General features: G+C 45.6%; 1 protein-coding gene across 7 annotated transcripts; it reads left to right on the top strand.

Moving 5' to 3' along the window:
• The first annotated feature begins 71 nt into the window (after positions 1-71).
• On the top strand, positions 72-14,856 carry Tirap (TIR domain containing adaptor protein). Of its 7 annotated transcripts, none has more exons than XM_028776213.1 (7): positions 72-171; positions 690-790; positions 8,657-8,779; positions 8,975-9,040; positions 9,182-9,340; positions 10,778-11,407; positions 11,979-14,856. In XM_028776213.1, the coding sequence occupies exons 5-7, from the start codon at positions 9,250-9,252 to the stop codon at positions 11,996-11,998; spliced, it is 741 nt and encodes a 246-aa protein (XP_028632046.1). In that variant the 5' UTR covers positions 72-171; positions 690-790; positions 8,657-8,779; positions 8,975-9,040; positions 9,182-9,249; the 3' UTR covers positions 11,999-14,856. The 7 variants fall into 7 exon arrangements, with proteins under 7 accessions (XP_028632046.1, XP_028632043.1, XP_028632045.1 ...); XM_028776210.1 differs by having other exon boundaries at positions 8,918-9,040; XM_028776212.1 differs by having other exon boundaries at positions 8,657-8,790.
• Positions 14,857-17,775: the final 2,919 nt, after the last annotated feature.

The raw sequence follows: 17,775 nt of genomic DNA, 5'->3' as shown, positions 1-17,775 counted from the left end.
TCAAGAATCCTGAGCGACGGGGACCGGCGAGCGCCCCCTAGGGTCCGGCCGGTGGGTGTGGACCGGAGAGTGGCTGGTGCCGGCGGGCGGGCTGTGGCCGAGGAGCTTCCGGGAGCCGGGGCGCAGGCACTTCCCGGCCGAGCCTGCAGCCCGTAGCGCTGGGTCGCGCAGGTGAGAGGGGGCGGCGGGGACGTGGGGACGCGGGGCGGTGGGTGGACGGGCCCTGCGGAGTCAGCTCTTTCCCCGGGACACCCGCTCCCCCGCCCCGCCCCTTCCAATCCAGGGTCCAGCACTCCCCCGAAAGCCGCTGTTAGTCCCGCTGGGCTTCAAGCAGCCCGGCCACGTCAAGTGGTTCTCCCTGGCTTCCTGAAGTCTCTGCCCTGGTCATAAGCTGACCCCTCTGGGCTTGACTCTGTGACCGTGTTCTGCAAGAATGTCACTTTATTTAAAGTTAAGAACCCACTGGGCGTTGCTATCACAGTCATTTAATGGGCATCCAGCAGGGATTACTACTGTGCCGAGTACCAGAGGGACTAGGAGAGTAGGAACAATTCGGTCTTTAGGTCCGCTGGGTGGCAGGTAAGCTAGAAACCGGAGAAGTTTCACTAGAGAAGGAAGTAGGGAGTTCTCCATCAGACAGACCTACCCAAGGAATGACTCAGAGGGAGCCTTTCTTGCTTTGTTTTCAGACTTTAAGAAACAATATACAACCAACATACGGAAAAGTGCACAGATGAGTCCCACCAAACCACTTTTCACAGGCTTTCTCCTGTAACATGCATCCACAACGGTAAGTCTCCGTGTGCTGCTTGATGGATAACGTTCTGTCAAAAAAGTGGACCGCGGATTGTTTATCCGTTTTTCTGCACAGAACCTGATGGATATGGTTGTTTCTCAGCTTTGGCCTGTTTTGAGTAGTGTGACTTTTGTCCCTTTGCTCAGTTTGATAGTATGCGACAGCTTTCCAAAATAGTTGTGCTTGGGGCCAGAGCAAAGACCTGGTGGTTAAGAGCACTGGCTGCTGTTTCAGAGGACCCTGGTTCAATCTCCTCACCCACATCTTTAACTCTGGTTCCAGATGACCCAATGCCCTCTCTGGCCTCTACAGGCACACGGCGTGAAAGTGATACTTAGACATTCACACAGGCAAAACGTCCATACACATAAACGATCTTTTTTTTTTTTTAAGCTAAAAATAAAAGTTGTGTTTGCTGGCTAGCTACCGCAGCAAGACACCTGTGATCTCAGCACTCTGGGGGAGGTGAGAAGAGGTAAGTTCAGGGCCAGCCTGGGCTATCAGACCCTGTCTCAGAACAAAGCAAGCAAGCAAACAGAAGTTACAGCGGTCACTGCCAGCGCAGTGCGAGCTCCCACTCTTCCTAGTCCTTATCAAGATCCAGCCAGTGTCCTCCTCTCCGTAGCTGTTCTGCTGACTGCACAGCCTCGAAGGCCCGAGGTTTCAATTTGCATTTTTCTGAGGCCTCATAAACCGAGCATCTTTTGGTCTGTTGGTCATTTGAATATCTTTACTGTTCAGGTCTACTCCCCATTCGTGTCTCTTAGCAGTTTATAGATTTGGGACCTGAGGCAGTTGTTAGATACGCGTTTTTAAATATCTTCCCTGTCTTGGTAGATTGCCTCCTCACTCTCTCAATTGTATCTTTGGAGCAAAAGTCTTCACATTATTGTTTTCCAGTTTATCATTTTCCCCTCCTACAGACTGTATCACGCTTGATTCCCCCTCCCCACAACATAAGGGCTCTCACCTGTACTCCCAGACCTCAGGGAGATTGCTATGAGTTTGAGACCAGCCTGGCCTACACAGTGAGTTCTAGGCCAGCCTCTACAGAGTGAGAGACCATGTCTCAAAAAGCAATTTGTTTTTTGCTTTGTCTACTCCAAAGTCAGAAATTATGTCACATATTTTCCTATAAGATCTTTATTGTTAGTCACAGATAACTCTCATACCCATTTAACATTTAATTTTCATGGTTTGAGATTAATTTTCCCCACAACACTACCTCAGTAGATAGAACGATTACCTAGCATGCACAAAGCCTTGGGTTGGATCCCCAGTGTGGCCTAAAACTGGGCTTGGTCCCCTTGCCAATTATCCCAGTACTTCAGAGGTAGAGGTAGAAAGATCAGAAGAAGCCCAGTGTCATCCTCGGCTGACGAGCTGAAGGCAAGCCTGGGGTAAAACAAACCTTACCTCAAAATAAGTAGGAAGAGGAGAGGAGACCTTCTTTTTCTACCCGACTAAAGTGTCACCCATATCAGAGGCGGGAGATTGCACAGGTGCAGGTCTGTTTAGTGACATTGGCTTTCTATTGTAAGGTCTGTTTAGTGACATTGGTTTTCTATTGTCAGGTCTGTTTAGTGACATTGGCTTTCTACTGTCTGCTCCCCTTCCCTGGCAGTCATTCTGCCTTCACTACCGTTGCTTTACAGTAAATCCTTTCAACTCTGGAGGTATGCAGGTCAGAGGTTGTCTTCAAGATCCTCTAGGTACTTTCTCCAACCTTTTCCCAAAGCCTTTTAAAAAGTGTATTAGGGGCATTCATTTGGGACTTGATCTGTAGCTTAGTGGTAAAGCCATATGAGGCACTGGATTCCATCCTCTCCAGCACTACTTAAAAGGGGGTGGGGGTGGGGGAAGGCTGGAGAGATGGCTCAGTGGTTAAGAGCACTGTCTGCTCTTTCAGAGGTCCTGAGTTCAATTCCCAGCAACCACATGGTGGCTCGCAACCCTCTGAAATGGGATCTGATGCCCTCTTCTGGTGTCTTAGGATAGTGACAGTGTTCTCATGTGTAAAATAAAGGAAAGGGAAAAAAAAGAGAAAGAGGGAGAACCAAGGGGTAACTAATGTCTGAAGACATGTTGTTTGTCTTTGTTTGTTTTTTGTTTTTTTGTTTTTAAGATGGGGTCTTCCTTTATAACTCTGACTGGCCTGGAACTCACTATGAAGACCAGGCTGGCTTTAACACACAAACACACAGAGATCTGCCTGCCTCTGCCTGGTGAACACTGCTGACACAATCTATGTTACATGCCCGAATATCCACATTTGGATTTAAACAAAATCCACATCAAAATAAAAACAAAACAAATACATTATTTAGTTATAGATGTTTTCAGAACTAAGACACTTAAGCATTCCAAGAGCCAATTTGAGAAATATGGCAGCATTAAGTTTGCTATGACTTGCCGGGCAGTGGTGGCGCATGCCACCTCTTGGGAGGCACTTGGGAGGCAGAGGCAGGTAGATTTCTGAGTTTGAGACCAGCCTGGTCTATAGAGTGCATTCCAGGACAGCCAGGGCTACACAGAGAAACCCTGTCTTGGAAAATAACAACAACAACAAAACAGCTCACAAGTTTGCTCCGACTCCTCTTTGGCTGGTAGGATAGGTTTCTCTATGACTAAAATACACTGAAGTGTTTGTATTTTTAATACCTTTGAGGAATTCACAGCTCTCCCCCCTCAGGCTCTCAAATGCCAGGATTATAGGCATGCTCTAGAAAACCTTCCAATGTATGCTGAAGTTTAAAATAGTGGACGGTTCTGTCCATGCAGAGACACACTTTTCGACATTTTTATTCTTCAGAACTTACAAAATGTAGTACGGAAAGCAGTTTGGAGTTTACCTTACAGAAACAATCACAAAATTTGATCAGCCCTTTTAATTTATTCACCGTTAGCTGGGAGAGGAGGCACATGCATGTAACCCCAGCACTTGGCAGGAAGAGCTGGAGTTCAAAGTCACTCTGGGCTACAGGAGACTCTACCCTAACTCCTCTCCTTAAATAAAAATGAATAAATGAATAAATAAATTCATCGCTTATAAATAGAAGCAATTTATTTGCTTTTTTAAAAAAAAATTAAACAGTAATATTAGTGGGATGGAGAGATGGCTCACCGGTTAAAGAAGGCTGGCTGCTCTTACAGGAAACCCAGGTTCAATTCGAAGCACGAATACCTCACACCTCACACCTGCCTCTTAAGTCCAATCCCAGGGAATCTGACACCCTCACACAGACATACATGCAGGCAAAACACCAACGCACATAAAAATAAAGAAATATTTTTTTAAAAATGTGTTAGTTGCCAGGCAGTGTTAGCACACCCCTTTAATCCCAGCACTTGGGAGTCAGAGGCAGGTGGATTTCTGAGTTCAAGGCTAGCCTGGTCTACAGAGTGAGTTCCAGGACAGCCAGGGCTACACAGAGAAACCCTGTCTCGAAAAAACAAACAAAAAAAGTGTTAGTATGTGTGTATGATGGGGTGTGTACACGTGTGTGTATGTGTGGGTATGGGTGTGTGTGGGTGTGTAAGGCAGAGGTTAACTTTATGGAGTTGGCTCTCTCTTTATATGGATTCTGAGAATAGAATTCATGTCACCAGGTCTATACAGACAGCTTTATCACCTGAGCCATCTTGCTGGCCTCCTTTTTGGCTTGTTTGTATGTGTATATATGTTCTGAGATAGGATCTCAGTTTGTATCCAAGACTTGCCTCAAAGTCTCTATGTAACCCAGGCTAGCCTCAAACTCATGATCTTACTGCCTCATCTTCCTAGTGCTGGAATCATAAGCATCCACCACTGTTGTTGGCTCTCAGAGTTTTTCAGGTTTTTTTTTTTGTAGTGTGTGTGTGTGTGTGTGTGTGTGTGGTGTTTTTTTTTTTTCACTAGGGATTGGCAAGCACTGAACACTCCCTAAGTCACAATTCCAGCGCTTCACTGCTCATCATACACCCGACATGACGTACGTCCTCCGTACCCACGCTGCGGCACGTTCTCGTGCCCCCCTCAAACACACATGATACTTATATGGTTTTAATTTAAAAGGCAAGTAAATTGCTGCTATTTATAAGCAGTGAGATTATTTATTTATTTATTGGGAGGAGGGGTTAAGGTAGGGTCTCCCATAGCCCAATCTGGCCTTTAGTTCACTCTTTTAGCCCCCAGATTGACTTTGAGCTCTGGAACATTGATAACACTAGCACATAGGAGCCTGAGATAGGATCAAATTTTTATGTTTTTTGGGGTTTTTTTTTGTTTTTTTGTTTTTGGTTTTTGGTTTTTCGAGACAGGGTTTCCCTGTGTAGCCCTGGCTGTCCTGGAACTCACTCTGTAGACCAGGCTGGCCTCTGCCTCCCAAGTGCTGGGATTAAAGGCGTGCGCCACCACCACCCGGCCATCTTACTCCTTTACGAATTTTTTTTTTTTAAAAGAAAAAGTAAATTCTTATGAGCCCCAATGAATCCGAGATCAGACAAAGCCAGTGATCAGACCTTCGTTTGGATTCGCCATCTTATCTGACTAGATGTGTGGTGATTGGCACGCTGCGTCTTGGAAAAGTTAAGTCATGTCTGTGTGATGGCTCCCCAGCCTTGGCTACAGAAGAACTAATAGCTTTGAAAAGGGAAGGTGTGTGAGGTTTTGTCCCGGAAGGATGTGGTTACTGGAACTTATCTGTCACCTTGCACAATTATCCTGTCAGAGAAGCTGTTATTTCTTATGCTTACACTTTTCCGTAACGACAGTTCAAGGACATATTGCACCCTCGACTCACCCCCGCTCCCAGTGGATATGCTACTGAACAACCGATTTAGTCCTCCTTCTGATCCTCTTTCTTCTCCTTCTTTCCCTCCCACCTCTCTCTTCTTCCCCTTATCCCATGAGTGCTGGGCTCCATCGCTGTGCGCTAAGCAAGCATCCGGCTGCTTCTCTAGCGTTATTATTTTTCCCCGAAGCAATTAAAAAAAGGCGGTTGCCCCAAATCAGGATGCGTTGTCAGAAGAGTGAGTTATTTCAGAAACCTTCCTTTCTCCCCTCCTCTTCCTGACCCTCTTCCTTCTCCTCCTCCTCCTCCTCGTTTTGTCTTTACGGTACTGAGAGTTGATCCAGGGTTTTGTAAATGCTAAGCGCGTGCTCTTTCACTAAGCTACACCCCCAGCCCTGTTTCATAAAGCTTTTACATCTTTATATTCAAGTAGAATGTCATATTACATGAACTTTGGTCTCCAAACTAGTTTTTATGCCATTTTAAACTTTAGAATATTACTTTTAAAACTTAAATGAAGGTTGGGGATCTAGCTCCGTGGTGGTAGAGAGCTTGCCTAGCCGGCTCCAGGCCCTGGGTTTAGTTCCCAGCTCTCAGGGGAGGGGCAGGGGATGGAACAACAAAATAACACAAAAGCTAGGTGTGGTGGTGTGTGTTTTTAATCCCAGTACTCCAGGAGACAGAGGCAGGTGGATTTCTTTGAGTTCAAGGCCAGTCTGGTCTGTAAAATGAGTACCAGGAGACCCAGAGCTGTTACACAGAGAAACCCTTAAAAAACCAAAGTGAATGAATGAATGACTTCCCAGATTGTATCAAGGCCACACAATACATTTTATATTAAAACAAAAATCAAGAAAATCTTTAGAGAATATTAGAGTTAAGTGATCTTATGTCTACTGCCAGGAAGAAAGACTTTTTTTTTAATTTATTATTTTAAAGATTGACTTTTATTTGTGTGCATTTGTCTATGTAAGTGTATGCCATGGTGGGGCGTGCCTTGGAGGACAGGTGGAGTTATAGGCAGTTGCGACGCATGTGAGAGCTGGGACCCAAACTGGGGTTCTCTGGAAGGAGGAGCAAGCTGGAACAGATATCTTGAATGGTTTCCTGAGGTGTAGAGCGACAGCAGCCCCTGAGCAGGAAAAGTCTTTCAAAGCCCTCTAGTGGTCAGAGAGAGGTACTGCAGAGCTACCAACTCTCCCTTAGGTTGTCAGAAGCCTGGAGAACCGGAAGAAGCTCCTGCAGACAGGCTCAGTCCACTCTAGGTATCGTCCTCTGTGATGTGCCTGCTTTTCTCTTTCAAGTATCGCCTCTGACTCCGGCACTCTTCCTTTGTTCTGTGTTAGTGAGACAGATGCCTTCGGGAATTACTTCAAGGACAAAAAGCTACACAGAGCTCGTGGTTCCTGAGGGTTTGATTCGGCATAGCCAGAGGGCGTGGTAGAGCAGTATAGTTCTCGCCACGGTGGCTGGGAAGCAGAGAGGGAATACCGGAAAGAGACAGGACAAGATCTAACCTGCAAGGGCCCTCCTCCGGTGACCTGCTTTTCTCTACTGGGCTATACTTCCAGCCCTCACACTTCCCAGCCACGCCCTCAAATTATGAATCCATCAAGGGATTTGATGCATTCACTTTCAAATCATCTCTGGGAGCGCCCTCCCAAATATCCCCGGGGGAGTGCCTTCCTAGTCTCCTATGCGTTTCTCATCGTCATCGGGCCAGCCATTAAGATCAGTCACCACACGCCTTGGTTGCTGCAGCTGTGTACGGTTTTGAGAACTGTGGTATTGTTCATTAACGTCTAACAGACTCATGTTTTTAAATTTTTGACACCTCTGATTACAGTGTCTCTAATAATCAGATTTGTTTCTCTATGAATTCCCAGAGGGGGCTTTTGTTACTTCTATAGATACAGCAAAAAGCCAGAAAGCTTCCGATCCCAGCTCCCTACCAGTCCTTCAGCTGGAGAATTGCCTCTAGAATGCTAGGGCTCCCTGCATTGGAACAGGTGCTGCTGCCATAGACAGTCTTCTCCCTAAAACCAAAGGTAAAAGAGCCTCCAGCATCAGGACCACTCTATCCTTGCAGTGTAAAGGGAACACATCAAGTCACTCATCTAAGCATTCTTTTTCTCTTTTTTGTTTTGTTTTGTTTTGTTTTTCGAGACAGGGTTTCTCTGTGTGGCCCTGGCTGTCCTGGAACTCACTCTGTAGACCAGGCCGGCCTCAAACTCTCGAACTCAGAAATCCGCCTGCCTCTGCCTCCCAAGTGCTGGGATCAAAGGCATGCGCCACCACCGCCCGGCTCATCTAAGCATTCTTAGTCCTTAGCATTTTCATGCAAATTCTGAAGCGATTTGATAACCTCTACCCCAAAATGAAAAATCAAAAAAAGACCTTCTGGAATCAGAGAGAGCACTGAACTAAAGATCAGTTTGGGGAAGATTCATGTCATAACATTGAGTCTTACAAACCAAATACATCCCCCTTATGTCTAGGACAAGGTGACTTCAGTGAGTAAAAATGCTTGCTGTACAAACCTGATGACCTGAGTTTGGTCCCCAGGATCTGTGCTGGAAAGAGAGAACCAGCTGCTTTCTATCTTTGACACTTGTGCTGCAGAATAGTGCGTGCACACACACACACTCTCTAAAGAATTAAAAACTAAGGGCTAAACTCAAGTACTAAGGACTGAGATTTAAAAGTACTATGTTCTCTTCCATAGCTAGTTTTTAACTTTATATTCCTAGGTGATCTGAAACTCATTGCATGGCCAAAGCTGGCCTAGAACTTGCAGCCGCCCTTCTGTGGGTACTGAGATTACAGGTGTATGCCACCATACCCAGGTGTTTGTTTTCTTTTTCAAATAGAGTCTCAACAGATTTCTGAGATTCGTCTAAACTCATAGATATAAGTGATCCCCCTGCCTCAACAGCCTGTGTACAGGTTATGCCATTGAATCCGGATAGATTATTTTAATGACATACTAACCCTTGATATTTTAACAATTTTTTACACGTGAGCTACTATTAGCACATGGGAATGCAGAGTTGCAGTTTCTAGTATTACAATGTTCCCCATTTCACAGATGGAGACACCAAGACCTAGGAAGACTGTCGAAGGCCGTGGTCAGCAGGAGGTTCAAATCCATGCAATCTACCTGTAGTCGGCAGTCTTTGCCATTTTATGACATTGTCTCCCTAGCTGACAGGTAAAGGCTAGGTGAGTGAACAAATGGGGCTAGGGGAAGACAGACAGAGGAAATATAGCAAGACTCGCTTCAAGTATTCCTACAGCTCAGCACTCGTGTACTTATCCAAACAGTCAGTCCTTCCTTCTCCCATTTCAGCATGGACCCAGGAAGTCCTTCTGAAGAACTGCCTCTCTATGCTCTGTGTTTTCCCAGATCCCAAATGCCCTCCTGGGAATCCAGGTGAATCGGAGAACAATCACTGTACCAAGTTCATACCTTGTAAGTCCAGTCACGCTGCACAGATCTGGTTTATTCCCCTGGTCCCGTGAACCCGTTAGCGACTGAGCCATTAGAGACTAGGAGAGAAGCAGAACCTCTGGGTAGGTAACCGCCGCTTTTGTGATTCCCTGTTCCTGGCAGGATGGCTGCTCCATGAAGTTAAGACTGGATCTCTTGTCTCCTGCTGTTCCCCCGATGCCTGCTCTTTCATGGTTAGTTTGGAGGCCTGCACTATGGCTTCATCCTCCTCCACCCCAGCCTCCTCCGCTCAGTCCAAGAAAACTCGAGACAAGATAGCCGGTAAGTAGAGCCTGCCTGCTAACTAGGATCTGGTTCCTAAGAGAATCCTCCCTAGTCTGCTGGTGAGGTGGAAGGACTCACTTGTCCAAACTCAGGGAAGAGACGGAAGAAAGACTGGTGATAGGGGGGAAGCCGCTGTTGGGACCACCCAAAGCTTCTTGGAGAGGGAGGAATAAGGTACGCAAAATGGATTCTGTGGAACTGTATTTCAGATTTTTTTTGGTATCCTGCTTGTCCTGAAAACCATTGCGCTGAGTACTTAACATGGTGTATCTGAATCTTTTTCTAGAACCTTTATGAGGAAGGAAACAAGGAAAGACAAAAACGAGACAGTCCCCAGGACAGCTGAGTTTTAATATTATGGAGTACTTAGAATTTACTAGGCACTGCCTTATCTCTTTTCACCTTAAAGAACAAAACACACCCATTTTATAGATGAGGAAGTTGAGATCTAGGCCAATTTGCTTAAGGCCATAGACACAGTATGGCAGGTTTACAGTCAGATCTGGTGCCTGAGCGAAGTGTGACCAAGTTCTGTGTTCTCTGGGAGCTCTGACTAATAGCCCTTAGCTTCTGAACAACAGAACAGATTCCAGTCCCCTGGCCCTTTTTCTTTTTACTTAGTTATTCATTTGCTTTGACCCAGACTGCCTTGAAACTGTCATTGCAGTTGAGGGTGACCCTGAACTTCTGGTCCTCCCAAGTGCTAGGCTTACAGGCACATAGTTCATCTTCATACAGCACTGAGTCCATCTTCCCTGGCCCTTTTCATGCATACCTTCATCTAAATTCACCTCCTCTCAGAGCTGCAGCTGGATCTGATTAACCCTTAAATACAGATGTAGTTCTTTGTCCACTTGCATAGGCAGTTAACTATGGTTGTAGACCTCCTGATTTTTTGTTTTGTTTTGTTTTGTTTTTAAAGACAGGGTTTCTCTGTGTAGTCCTGGCTGTCCTGGAATTCACTCTGTAGACCAGGCTGGCCTCGAACTCAGAAATCCTCCTGTCTCTGCCTTCCAAGTGCTGAGATTAAAGGCATGCACCACCACCGCCTGGCCAGATTTTATTTTTAAGAAGCCCTCTCCATGTCATTCAGCCTAGCCTTGAACTACTATCCCCTCACTGTCTCAGCCTCCTGGGTAGCTAGACCACAACAAACTCTACCTCTCTAAGGTGACCTTACCCCACTAAGGCGCCTTTCTTAATTGGACTGGTAAAACCCAATTTGGACAGGATTCAAATTGAGGATTTGAATCTCAGTGTTGGGGAACCTTTAAAGATAGCAGGAACTCTTAGACAAGAGACCTGAGGGCTGTGCCAAACAGCAAGGTAGTAGGACTCTGCGGGTAAGGTGAAGCTGGCAGAATCCTGTCCCTTTTCCTTGGGGATCTTCAGCTAGCTGGCCACAAATCTCAGCTCAGTGTTTCTCCCTTGCAGAATGGTTCAGGCAGGCTCTGTTGAAGAAGCCCAAGAAGATTCCAGTCTCCCAGGAAAGCCACCTCAGTGATGCTTCACAGACAGCCACACAGGATGGTCTCTCACCCGGGAGTCGCAGCTCACCCCCGAGTCACAGTTCACCCGAGAGCCGCAGCTCGCCCCGCAGTTCAGGAATGTCACCTACCTCGCCACCAACACACGTGGACAGCAGCAGCAGCAGCGGCCGCTGGAGCAAAGACTACGATGTCTGCGTGTGCCACAGTGAGGAGGACTTAGAGGTGGCCCAGGAGCTGGTGTCCTACTTGGAGGGCAGCAAGGCCAGTCTACGCTGTTTTCTGCAGCTTCGGGATGCAGCCCCAGGTGGCGCCATTGTTTCCGAGCTATGCCAGGCCCTGAGTAGTAGCCACTGCCGCGTGCTGCTCATTACCCCAGGCTTCCTTCGGGACCCCTGGTGCAAGTACCAGATGCTGCAGGCCCTGACGGAGGCCCCGGGGGCAGAGGGTTGCACCATACCCCTGCTATCCGGCCTGACCAGAGCAGCCTATCCGCCGGAACTCCGATTCATGTACTATGTGGATGGCCGAGGCCAGGACGGTGGCTTTTACCAAGTCAAGGAGGCTGTTATACACTGTAAGTTACAGGAGGGCTAGGAAGGGGGGTGGGGAGGGGGAGGAGTCATCCAGTGTTTTGTAAGGACTTTAGGAGATAGTCTCTGTAGTGCCAGCGATTGATGGAGCTTCTGGAGAATATTGGCTGGATTTGTATCCTGGCACCTTCACCCAGCAGCGTTTGAGAAGTTACTTGGTCATGTTACGTAGCCCCTCTGAACCTCCAGTTTTCCTTGTTCATTAGGAATCTGTTACTGTAGAATGAGCACATGTCAAGAATTGATAACAGGCAGGGCCCTACCACAAACGGAACCCTCAATTCACATTAAGTATCAAGTAGTATTAGTGATCATACTGGGACTCTCTCCGAAATTGGATGAGAGGTGTGTTCCAAGGGCGGAACAGATGCCAGGAGTGACATCAGTTCAGCAACGCAGAGTGGTGAAAAGGTAACAGGAACCAGTTGTATCCTGTGAGTGTGTTAAAGGAGGGACATTGTAGCAGGTGGGGCAGAAAACAGGCTGAAAACGGAAGAGGGGAGGAACAGATGTGCTGGGTTTAGGCAGTGTGACATTCTCTTTGGTCTCTTTCAGATCTGGAGACACTAAGCTGACACGTCACCTTTCACAAGAGAAGCTGGAGATAGCTCACAGCAAGCATTAGTCCAGCATATATGGCAGGAGGCATCAGGAACCGGAGCCAGCTAAACTCACTCGGTTCATGACACAGGATCAGACTGCCTCCAGCTTCCATTACTGTGGGGTCCAGGCAGCCAGGCAGAAGATGGGAACCACCCCTGAAAGGAGTCCAAGAAGAAGATAGGGACTCCCCAGAGACCAGGAAGAAGATGGGGACTCCCCAAGAAGGGCAGGAGGAAGCCAGGGACTCCCCCAGGAAGACGACGAGGAAGTCAGAAATTCAAGTTGTCAAGGGACTGTGCTATCAGGAAGGTCAGCAGTGTCTCGTCTGCTGCTTCACTGGATAGAAAGCTGACTCATGGATGTCTTCTTCCCTTGGCATCAGGCACTGGGGGAAATAGGTACCATTCCTCAAGAGGGATGACCCTGATTGATGAGCCAGAAGTTGCCCAGGGAAGCTGGGAAGAGGTGGCAAGCATCCAGTCCTTCACACACACACTACCGAAACTTCACTCACTTCACAAAGCTGGATGGTACATTCAGTCCTACACTGAATTCAACCTATTGAAAAAATGTCATTAAAAATGCAACCCTAGGGGCTGGGGAGACAGTGGTGCAGTGGGTGAAGAACTCTTGCTGCTTTTGCAGAGGATCCAGGTTCAGTTCCCAGGATCCATGTGGTGACTCACAACCTTATCTAACTCTGCTTCCTGGGGATCTGATGCCATCTCTGACCATGACCTCCTTGTGCACCAGGTACACACGTAGAACACGTAGAACATATAGACACAGGCAAAACAACCATTCACGTAAATCTTTTTCAAAATTAGAAGTGCAAACCTAAGACTCTAGACGGAGTCAGTGGTAGAACGCCTGTCTCGCATGCCTGAGGGCTTGGATTCTACCTCCAGCACCACCAAGACAAAGAAGAAAATGCAAACCTGGAAGCCACTCTGAGTACATGAACAGGTAGGGAGAAGGAAAGCCAGGGTATGGGGCTCAGCTCCTTCACCTGGATCAAAACCAACAGATCGTGTGACACCTGGGACCTCCTCAGACATCTGTGAGAACCCATGCTTCACGGCACCTGGCTTTGTGTTGAACTGAAAGGAACCAGTTCTCAATCTAGCACCAGAGTTTATCCCCAGGGAGAGGCAAGGGGATCACTTATGTTCTCTGGTCAACTAAATGTCCTTGTCTCCCCTGGTATGTACCTTGAGCCTCTCCTCTTCCTTTTGACATATCTTTTTACTGAAAAAACAAAAAGTTTTTAAATTATAGGGTTTTTTTTTGTTACATACAAAATATCTAAAGGACACTGTACCATACTCATGCAGCTACCATCTAACTTAAGAAAACCTTATTGCCAACATGCATGTTTCCTTTGTGTTCTGAATTCCAGCCCCTTCGAGCATCCATACATAAATAACCAGCCGTTCTGAATCTTGAATTATTTTGAAGTTTCCATGGATGTATGCACCCCAGAAGCATTATTCGATTTTATGACTTTATCTTCTATACAGATTGCATTGTGTTTCCTTTGTTTGACACGTTTGCAAGGTGTGTCCATGTTGCTGTGTCACTCGTGGGCTTCCTTTTGTTTGTGTAGGCTCAGCAGTCCCCGCCCTTTAGGGTGGAACGGCCCTTTCTCGGGGGTCACATGTCAGATATCCCCCATATTGGATATTTACATTAAGATTCATAACTACCAAAGTTACAGTTATGAAGTAGCAAGGGAAGTAGTTTTATGGTTGGGTTGCCACATGAGGAATTGTATTAAAAGGTCACAGCGTTAGGAAGGTTGCAAACCACTACTCTAAGATCACCTTAAAGCAAATTCCAGGGAATTCCTCCCTAAATTTTCAGTTACAAACTTCTAAATCACGAGTTGTCTTTGTTTAAAGCGTGAGCTTAGTATCTTTTAAAGTTACGTTTTTAATCATAACATAAAACACTGCCCACGAAGCTGTTGTCAGGGCTTCCTGTGTCTTACATAGGCCTTCCTGTGTTATTCCACATTTTCTTCTGTGTTCAATCCTGAAAAGAACTTGATCTCATTTTCTGCCAAAGTGTTCCTATTCACATCTCGGCTTCTTCACCACTTGGGGTTGTTGCTGTCTGTTTTCTAGTTTTGATTTTTTATAGTCTGTAGCTCAGACTGACCACAGACTTGACATCCTCTTTCTTCAGCTTCCTGGATGCTGGGCTTTTAGGTATTATAAGCTATCATGCCTGGCTTATTCTTGGCTTTCAAGTCAGAAATCTAATTCTTTTCTCTCAGTTTTTCCCCAGCAGTCCAGTCTATCTTCACTGGTATGTTATTTTTCTGTTTATTTAGGATAGGATCTTCTCACTATGTATCCCTGGCTGGCCAAGAATTCACTATGCAAACCAGACTGGCCTCAAACTCAGAGATCTGCCTGTTTCTCCTCCCCAGGACAGTGCTGGGATTAAAGGTGTGCACCAGCACAGACAGCTACTGCTGTTGCAACCTGTCATATGTATGTGTCTATTGCTGGTTCTCTAGTCCCTTTCAAGTATACCCTGTGTTAGTGTCACGCATCTTTTAAAAAGCTTTAATGCCCTGTGGGCCAGGTCTCCCCACTCTTCTTGTTCATCTAAATCACTGTCTTTTCATAATTCTTACTTTTCTGTGTTGTTTATTCATACACTGTCAGGTTCCAGGGGAAAGTATATTTTTATTAGAGTTGTATTCAGATTATGGATTTGACTAGGAAGAACAGGTACTTTCATGGTAAAGTCTTCCTACCCATAACGGAACATCACCCCGCTTACTTCCTTAAATGTATTTCAATAAATTTGTATAATACTTTTCATGTTTGATAATCTCATCTTTTATTAGGCTTTTTTTTCTCTCTTACTTCATATTTTGGCTGCTACTATAAAGAGTGTTTTAAAATTATATATACATATGTCGATCGGTGGCATAAAAGATTATATATAATATATAGGTCTAACATTAAGTTATGTGCTGAGTTATGTGTTGTAAATGACTGTTTTATTGAGTTTCTGTGCTACTTAGGTCTCCAGTACAGTTGTGAAAGAACTGAAAACAGCAGCCACTCGGGCATTGATGTCACACTGCTTAAAGGGAATGCTTCAAACAGCACACCATTAAAATGTGCCTGCTCTTGGTTATTTGCGTGTATAGGAGGTGGTACAGGATGTATACATAAGTACAAGTACCCTTGGGATCCAGAAGAGATGCATTGGATGCCCTGGAGCTAGAGTAATAGGAACTTGTCCTGTGAGTGATGGGAACTGAACTTGGGTGTTTAAGAAGAGCAGAAGGCACTGAAACACTCTGAACCTCTGAGCCATGGTTTCCAGCCTTGCTGTTTGTCTTCTGGGATGAGATCTCACTCCCTAGTTCAGACTTCTATAATTTTATTTTAGGCTTTTATTTAATCCTAGAGATTTTTTTTTTACAGGCTTTTTGACGAAAATTAAGACAATCTGGGCTGTGAATTCTTTCTCTATTACCGAAAGCATTAAAAAAAAAAATAGACCGAACTACCCTTTCGTCGAATAAGTATTGATTTTGAAATCACGTGGTATTGAAAGCATGTCATTGCACCAGGGCCCGTTCAGTTCTGAGTGTCGACAGTTTAAAGGCATGAGGAAGTTTGGATGGGTGCCTGTGGAACCATCGGCTTCCTCACTTTCTCTTCTTAGGACTGACTCAAGTGGCCCAACTGTCCTCAGTGTTCCTCTCCCTTGGCTCCTCCCTACTTAGGAGTAACTACCCTTCCTGGGCCTAATAGAAGTGTTTTACACTCAACTGGCAGCTAGGTGCATCTATGTTCTAGGCAGAAGACTGAGGATTATTCTGAGGAATCAAAACTGCAAGAGAAACATGCTCACAGACTTTGATGCTGGTAACTTCAAAATTACCCAAGGAGAGGTTTAAAGTGGGCTAGCCCAGTGCAATGGTGGCACAGAGCTCGTAGTATCGTAGTGATCAATATCTGATGGAGTTGAAGTCCCACTGCACGAGATGAGTTCCTGCCCTGCTTTCCCTCAGTGCTTGATTTACCAGGAAGTATAAAATGAAACAAACCCCTTTCTCTCCAAATTGCTTACGGTCATGATGTTTTATCAGTGCAACAGAAATGCTATGACAGACCAGCTCCACATCTTAAAGGCTCCATTACTTCAGGACCATCACACTGGGACCAAACTTTCAACATATGGGCCTTTGGGCACACTAAAATCATATCCCAGTCATAGCAGATGAAAAAAAATAAAACCCTTATTTCTTCTTTTCCACATTGTTAACTGCAGAAGAAAGCATATGTATGAAACTGTTCTTTGTAGGCCTCTGATTTTATCTTAATTTATTTTTCTTGTTTGTCTTTAAAGACAGCATCGTGCTATGTAGCTCTGGCTGGCCTGGTATTTGCTGTGTAGACTAGACTTCAAACTTGCAGCAATTCTCCTGCCTCTGCCTCCTGATCACTGAGATAACAATGTGTGCCACTATGCACAGCCCTCTGGCATTTTGGCTTATTGATTTAATTTTGAAATGAATACACGGACATTTCATTTTTTTTGTTTGTTTGTTTTTGTTTTTCGAGACAGGGTTTCTCTAAGTAGCCTCTGGCTGTCCTGGAACTCGCTCTGAGGATAAGCTAGTCTTGAAGAGATCTATCTGCCTCTGCCTCCCGCGAGTGCTTCTGGGATTAAAGGAGTGTGCCACCACTGCCCAGATAAACCCGACATTTTTTTTTAAAGCTTTTTTTTTTTTTTTGAGAGCTTTCATTGTAAACACAAAGGGATTTAACAGAAGCAGGACCAGTCAGAGGGTTCAGCGGGTAAATATGTATCCCAACACCTGATGACCAGAGTTTGACCTTGGAACCCTTGTAAGGTAGAAGGAGAGAACCAACTCCATACATTTATCTTCTGGCCTCCACAAGTGCACTGTGGCATGTGCACAGTCCATGCTATAAATAAATGTAATAAATTAAAAAAGAAATATGACAGGGGTCTTAAGGATTCCCTTAGCCAGGTCGAGGCAGAGGCAGGCAGATTTCTGAGTTCGAGGCCAGCCTGGTCTACAGAGTGAGTTCCAGGACAGCCAGGGCTACACAGAAAAACCCTGTCTCGAAAAACCAAAAAAAAAAAAAAAAAAAAAAAGATTCCCTTAATACAACCTTAATACAATTAAAGAACTCTAATTAGAAAACAGAAGTTAAAATAGTATGAATCCCCAAAATATTTTTAAGTTCCCTGTAAGATTAGGAAATTGTCATTGTCTGTTATGTGTGCACGGTGTGCCTGGGAATGAGAGTGCCACAGCAGCCATGTGGACAAGAGGACAAGGTTATAGAACTGTTCTCTTCTTCCTCCTTTACTCGAGTTCTTGGGATTGAACTCAGATCATCAGGCTTTCCAGGAAGGTGACCTTACCTGCTGAGCCCTCCTGCCAGCCTTTCCCTGGAAAATGAAAAAGAAAGAAAGCATTGTATACTGTCACCTAGGTCTCCCATGGTCCCTTGGAGGTAGAAACTGTGTGCTTGAAATGGAAACATCCAGAGAGTATAGAAGGGATCAAGTTTAAAGTTAAAATTCTTTTAAACAGCTGGGCGGTGGTGGCGCACGCCTTTAATCCCAGCGCTTGAGAGGCAGAGGCAGGCGGATTTCTGAGTTCCAGGCCAGCCTGGTCTACAAAGTGAGTTCCAGGACAGCCAGGACTACACAGAGAAGCCCTGTCTCGAAAAACCAAAAA

The sequence above is a fragment of the Grammomys surdaster genome, unplaced genomic scaffold (genome assembly GCF_004785775.1).
Source record: "Grammomys surdaster isolate TR1022 unplaced genomic scaffold, NIH_TR_1.0 266, whole genome shotgun sequence".
Taxonomy (NCBI): Eukaryota; Metazoa; Chordata; class Mammalia; order Rodentia; family Muridae; genus Grammomys; species Grammomys surdaster.
The sequence above is the reverse complement of the archived record's forward strand: the minus strand, read 5'-3'. Positions and strand labels throughout refer to the sequence as shown.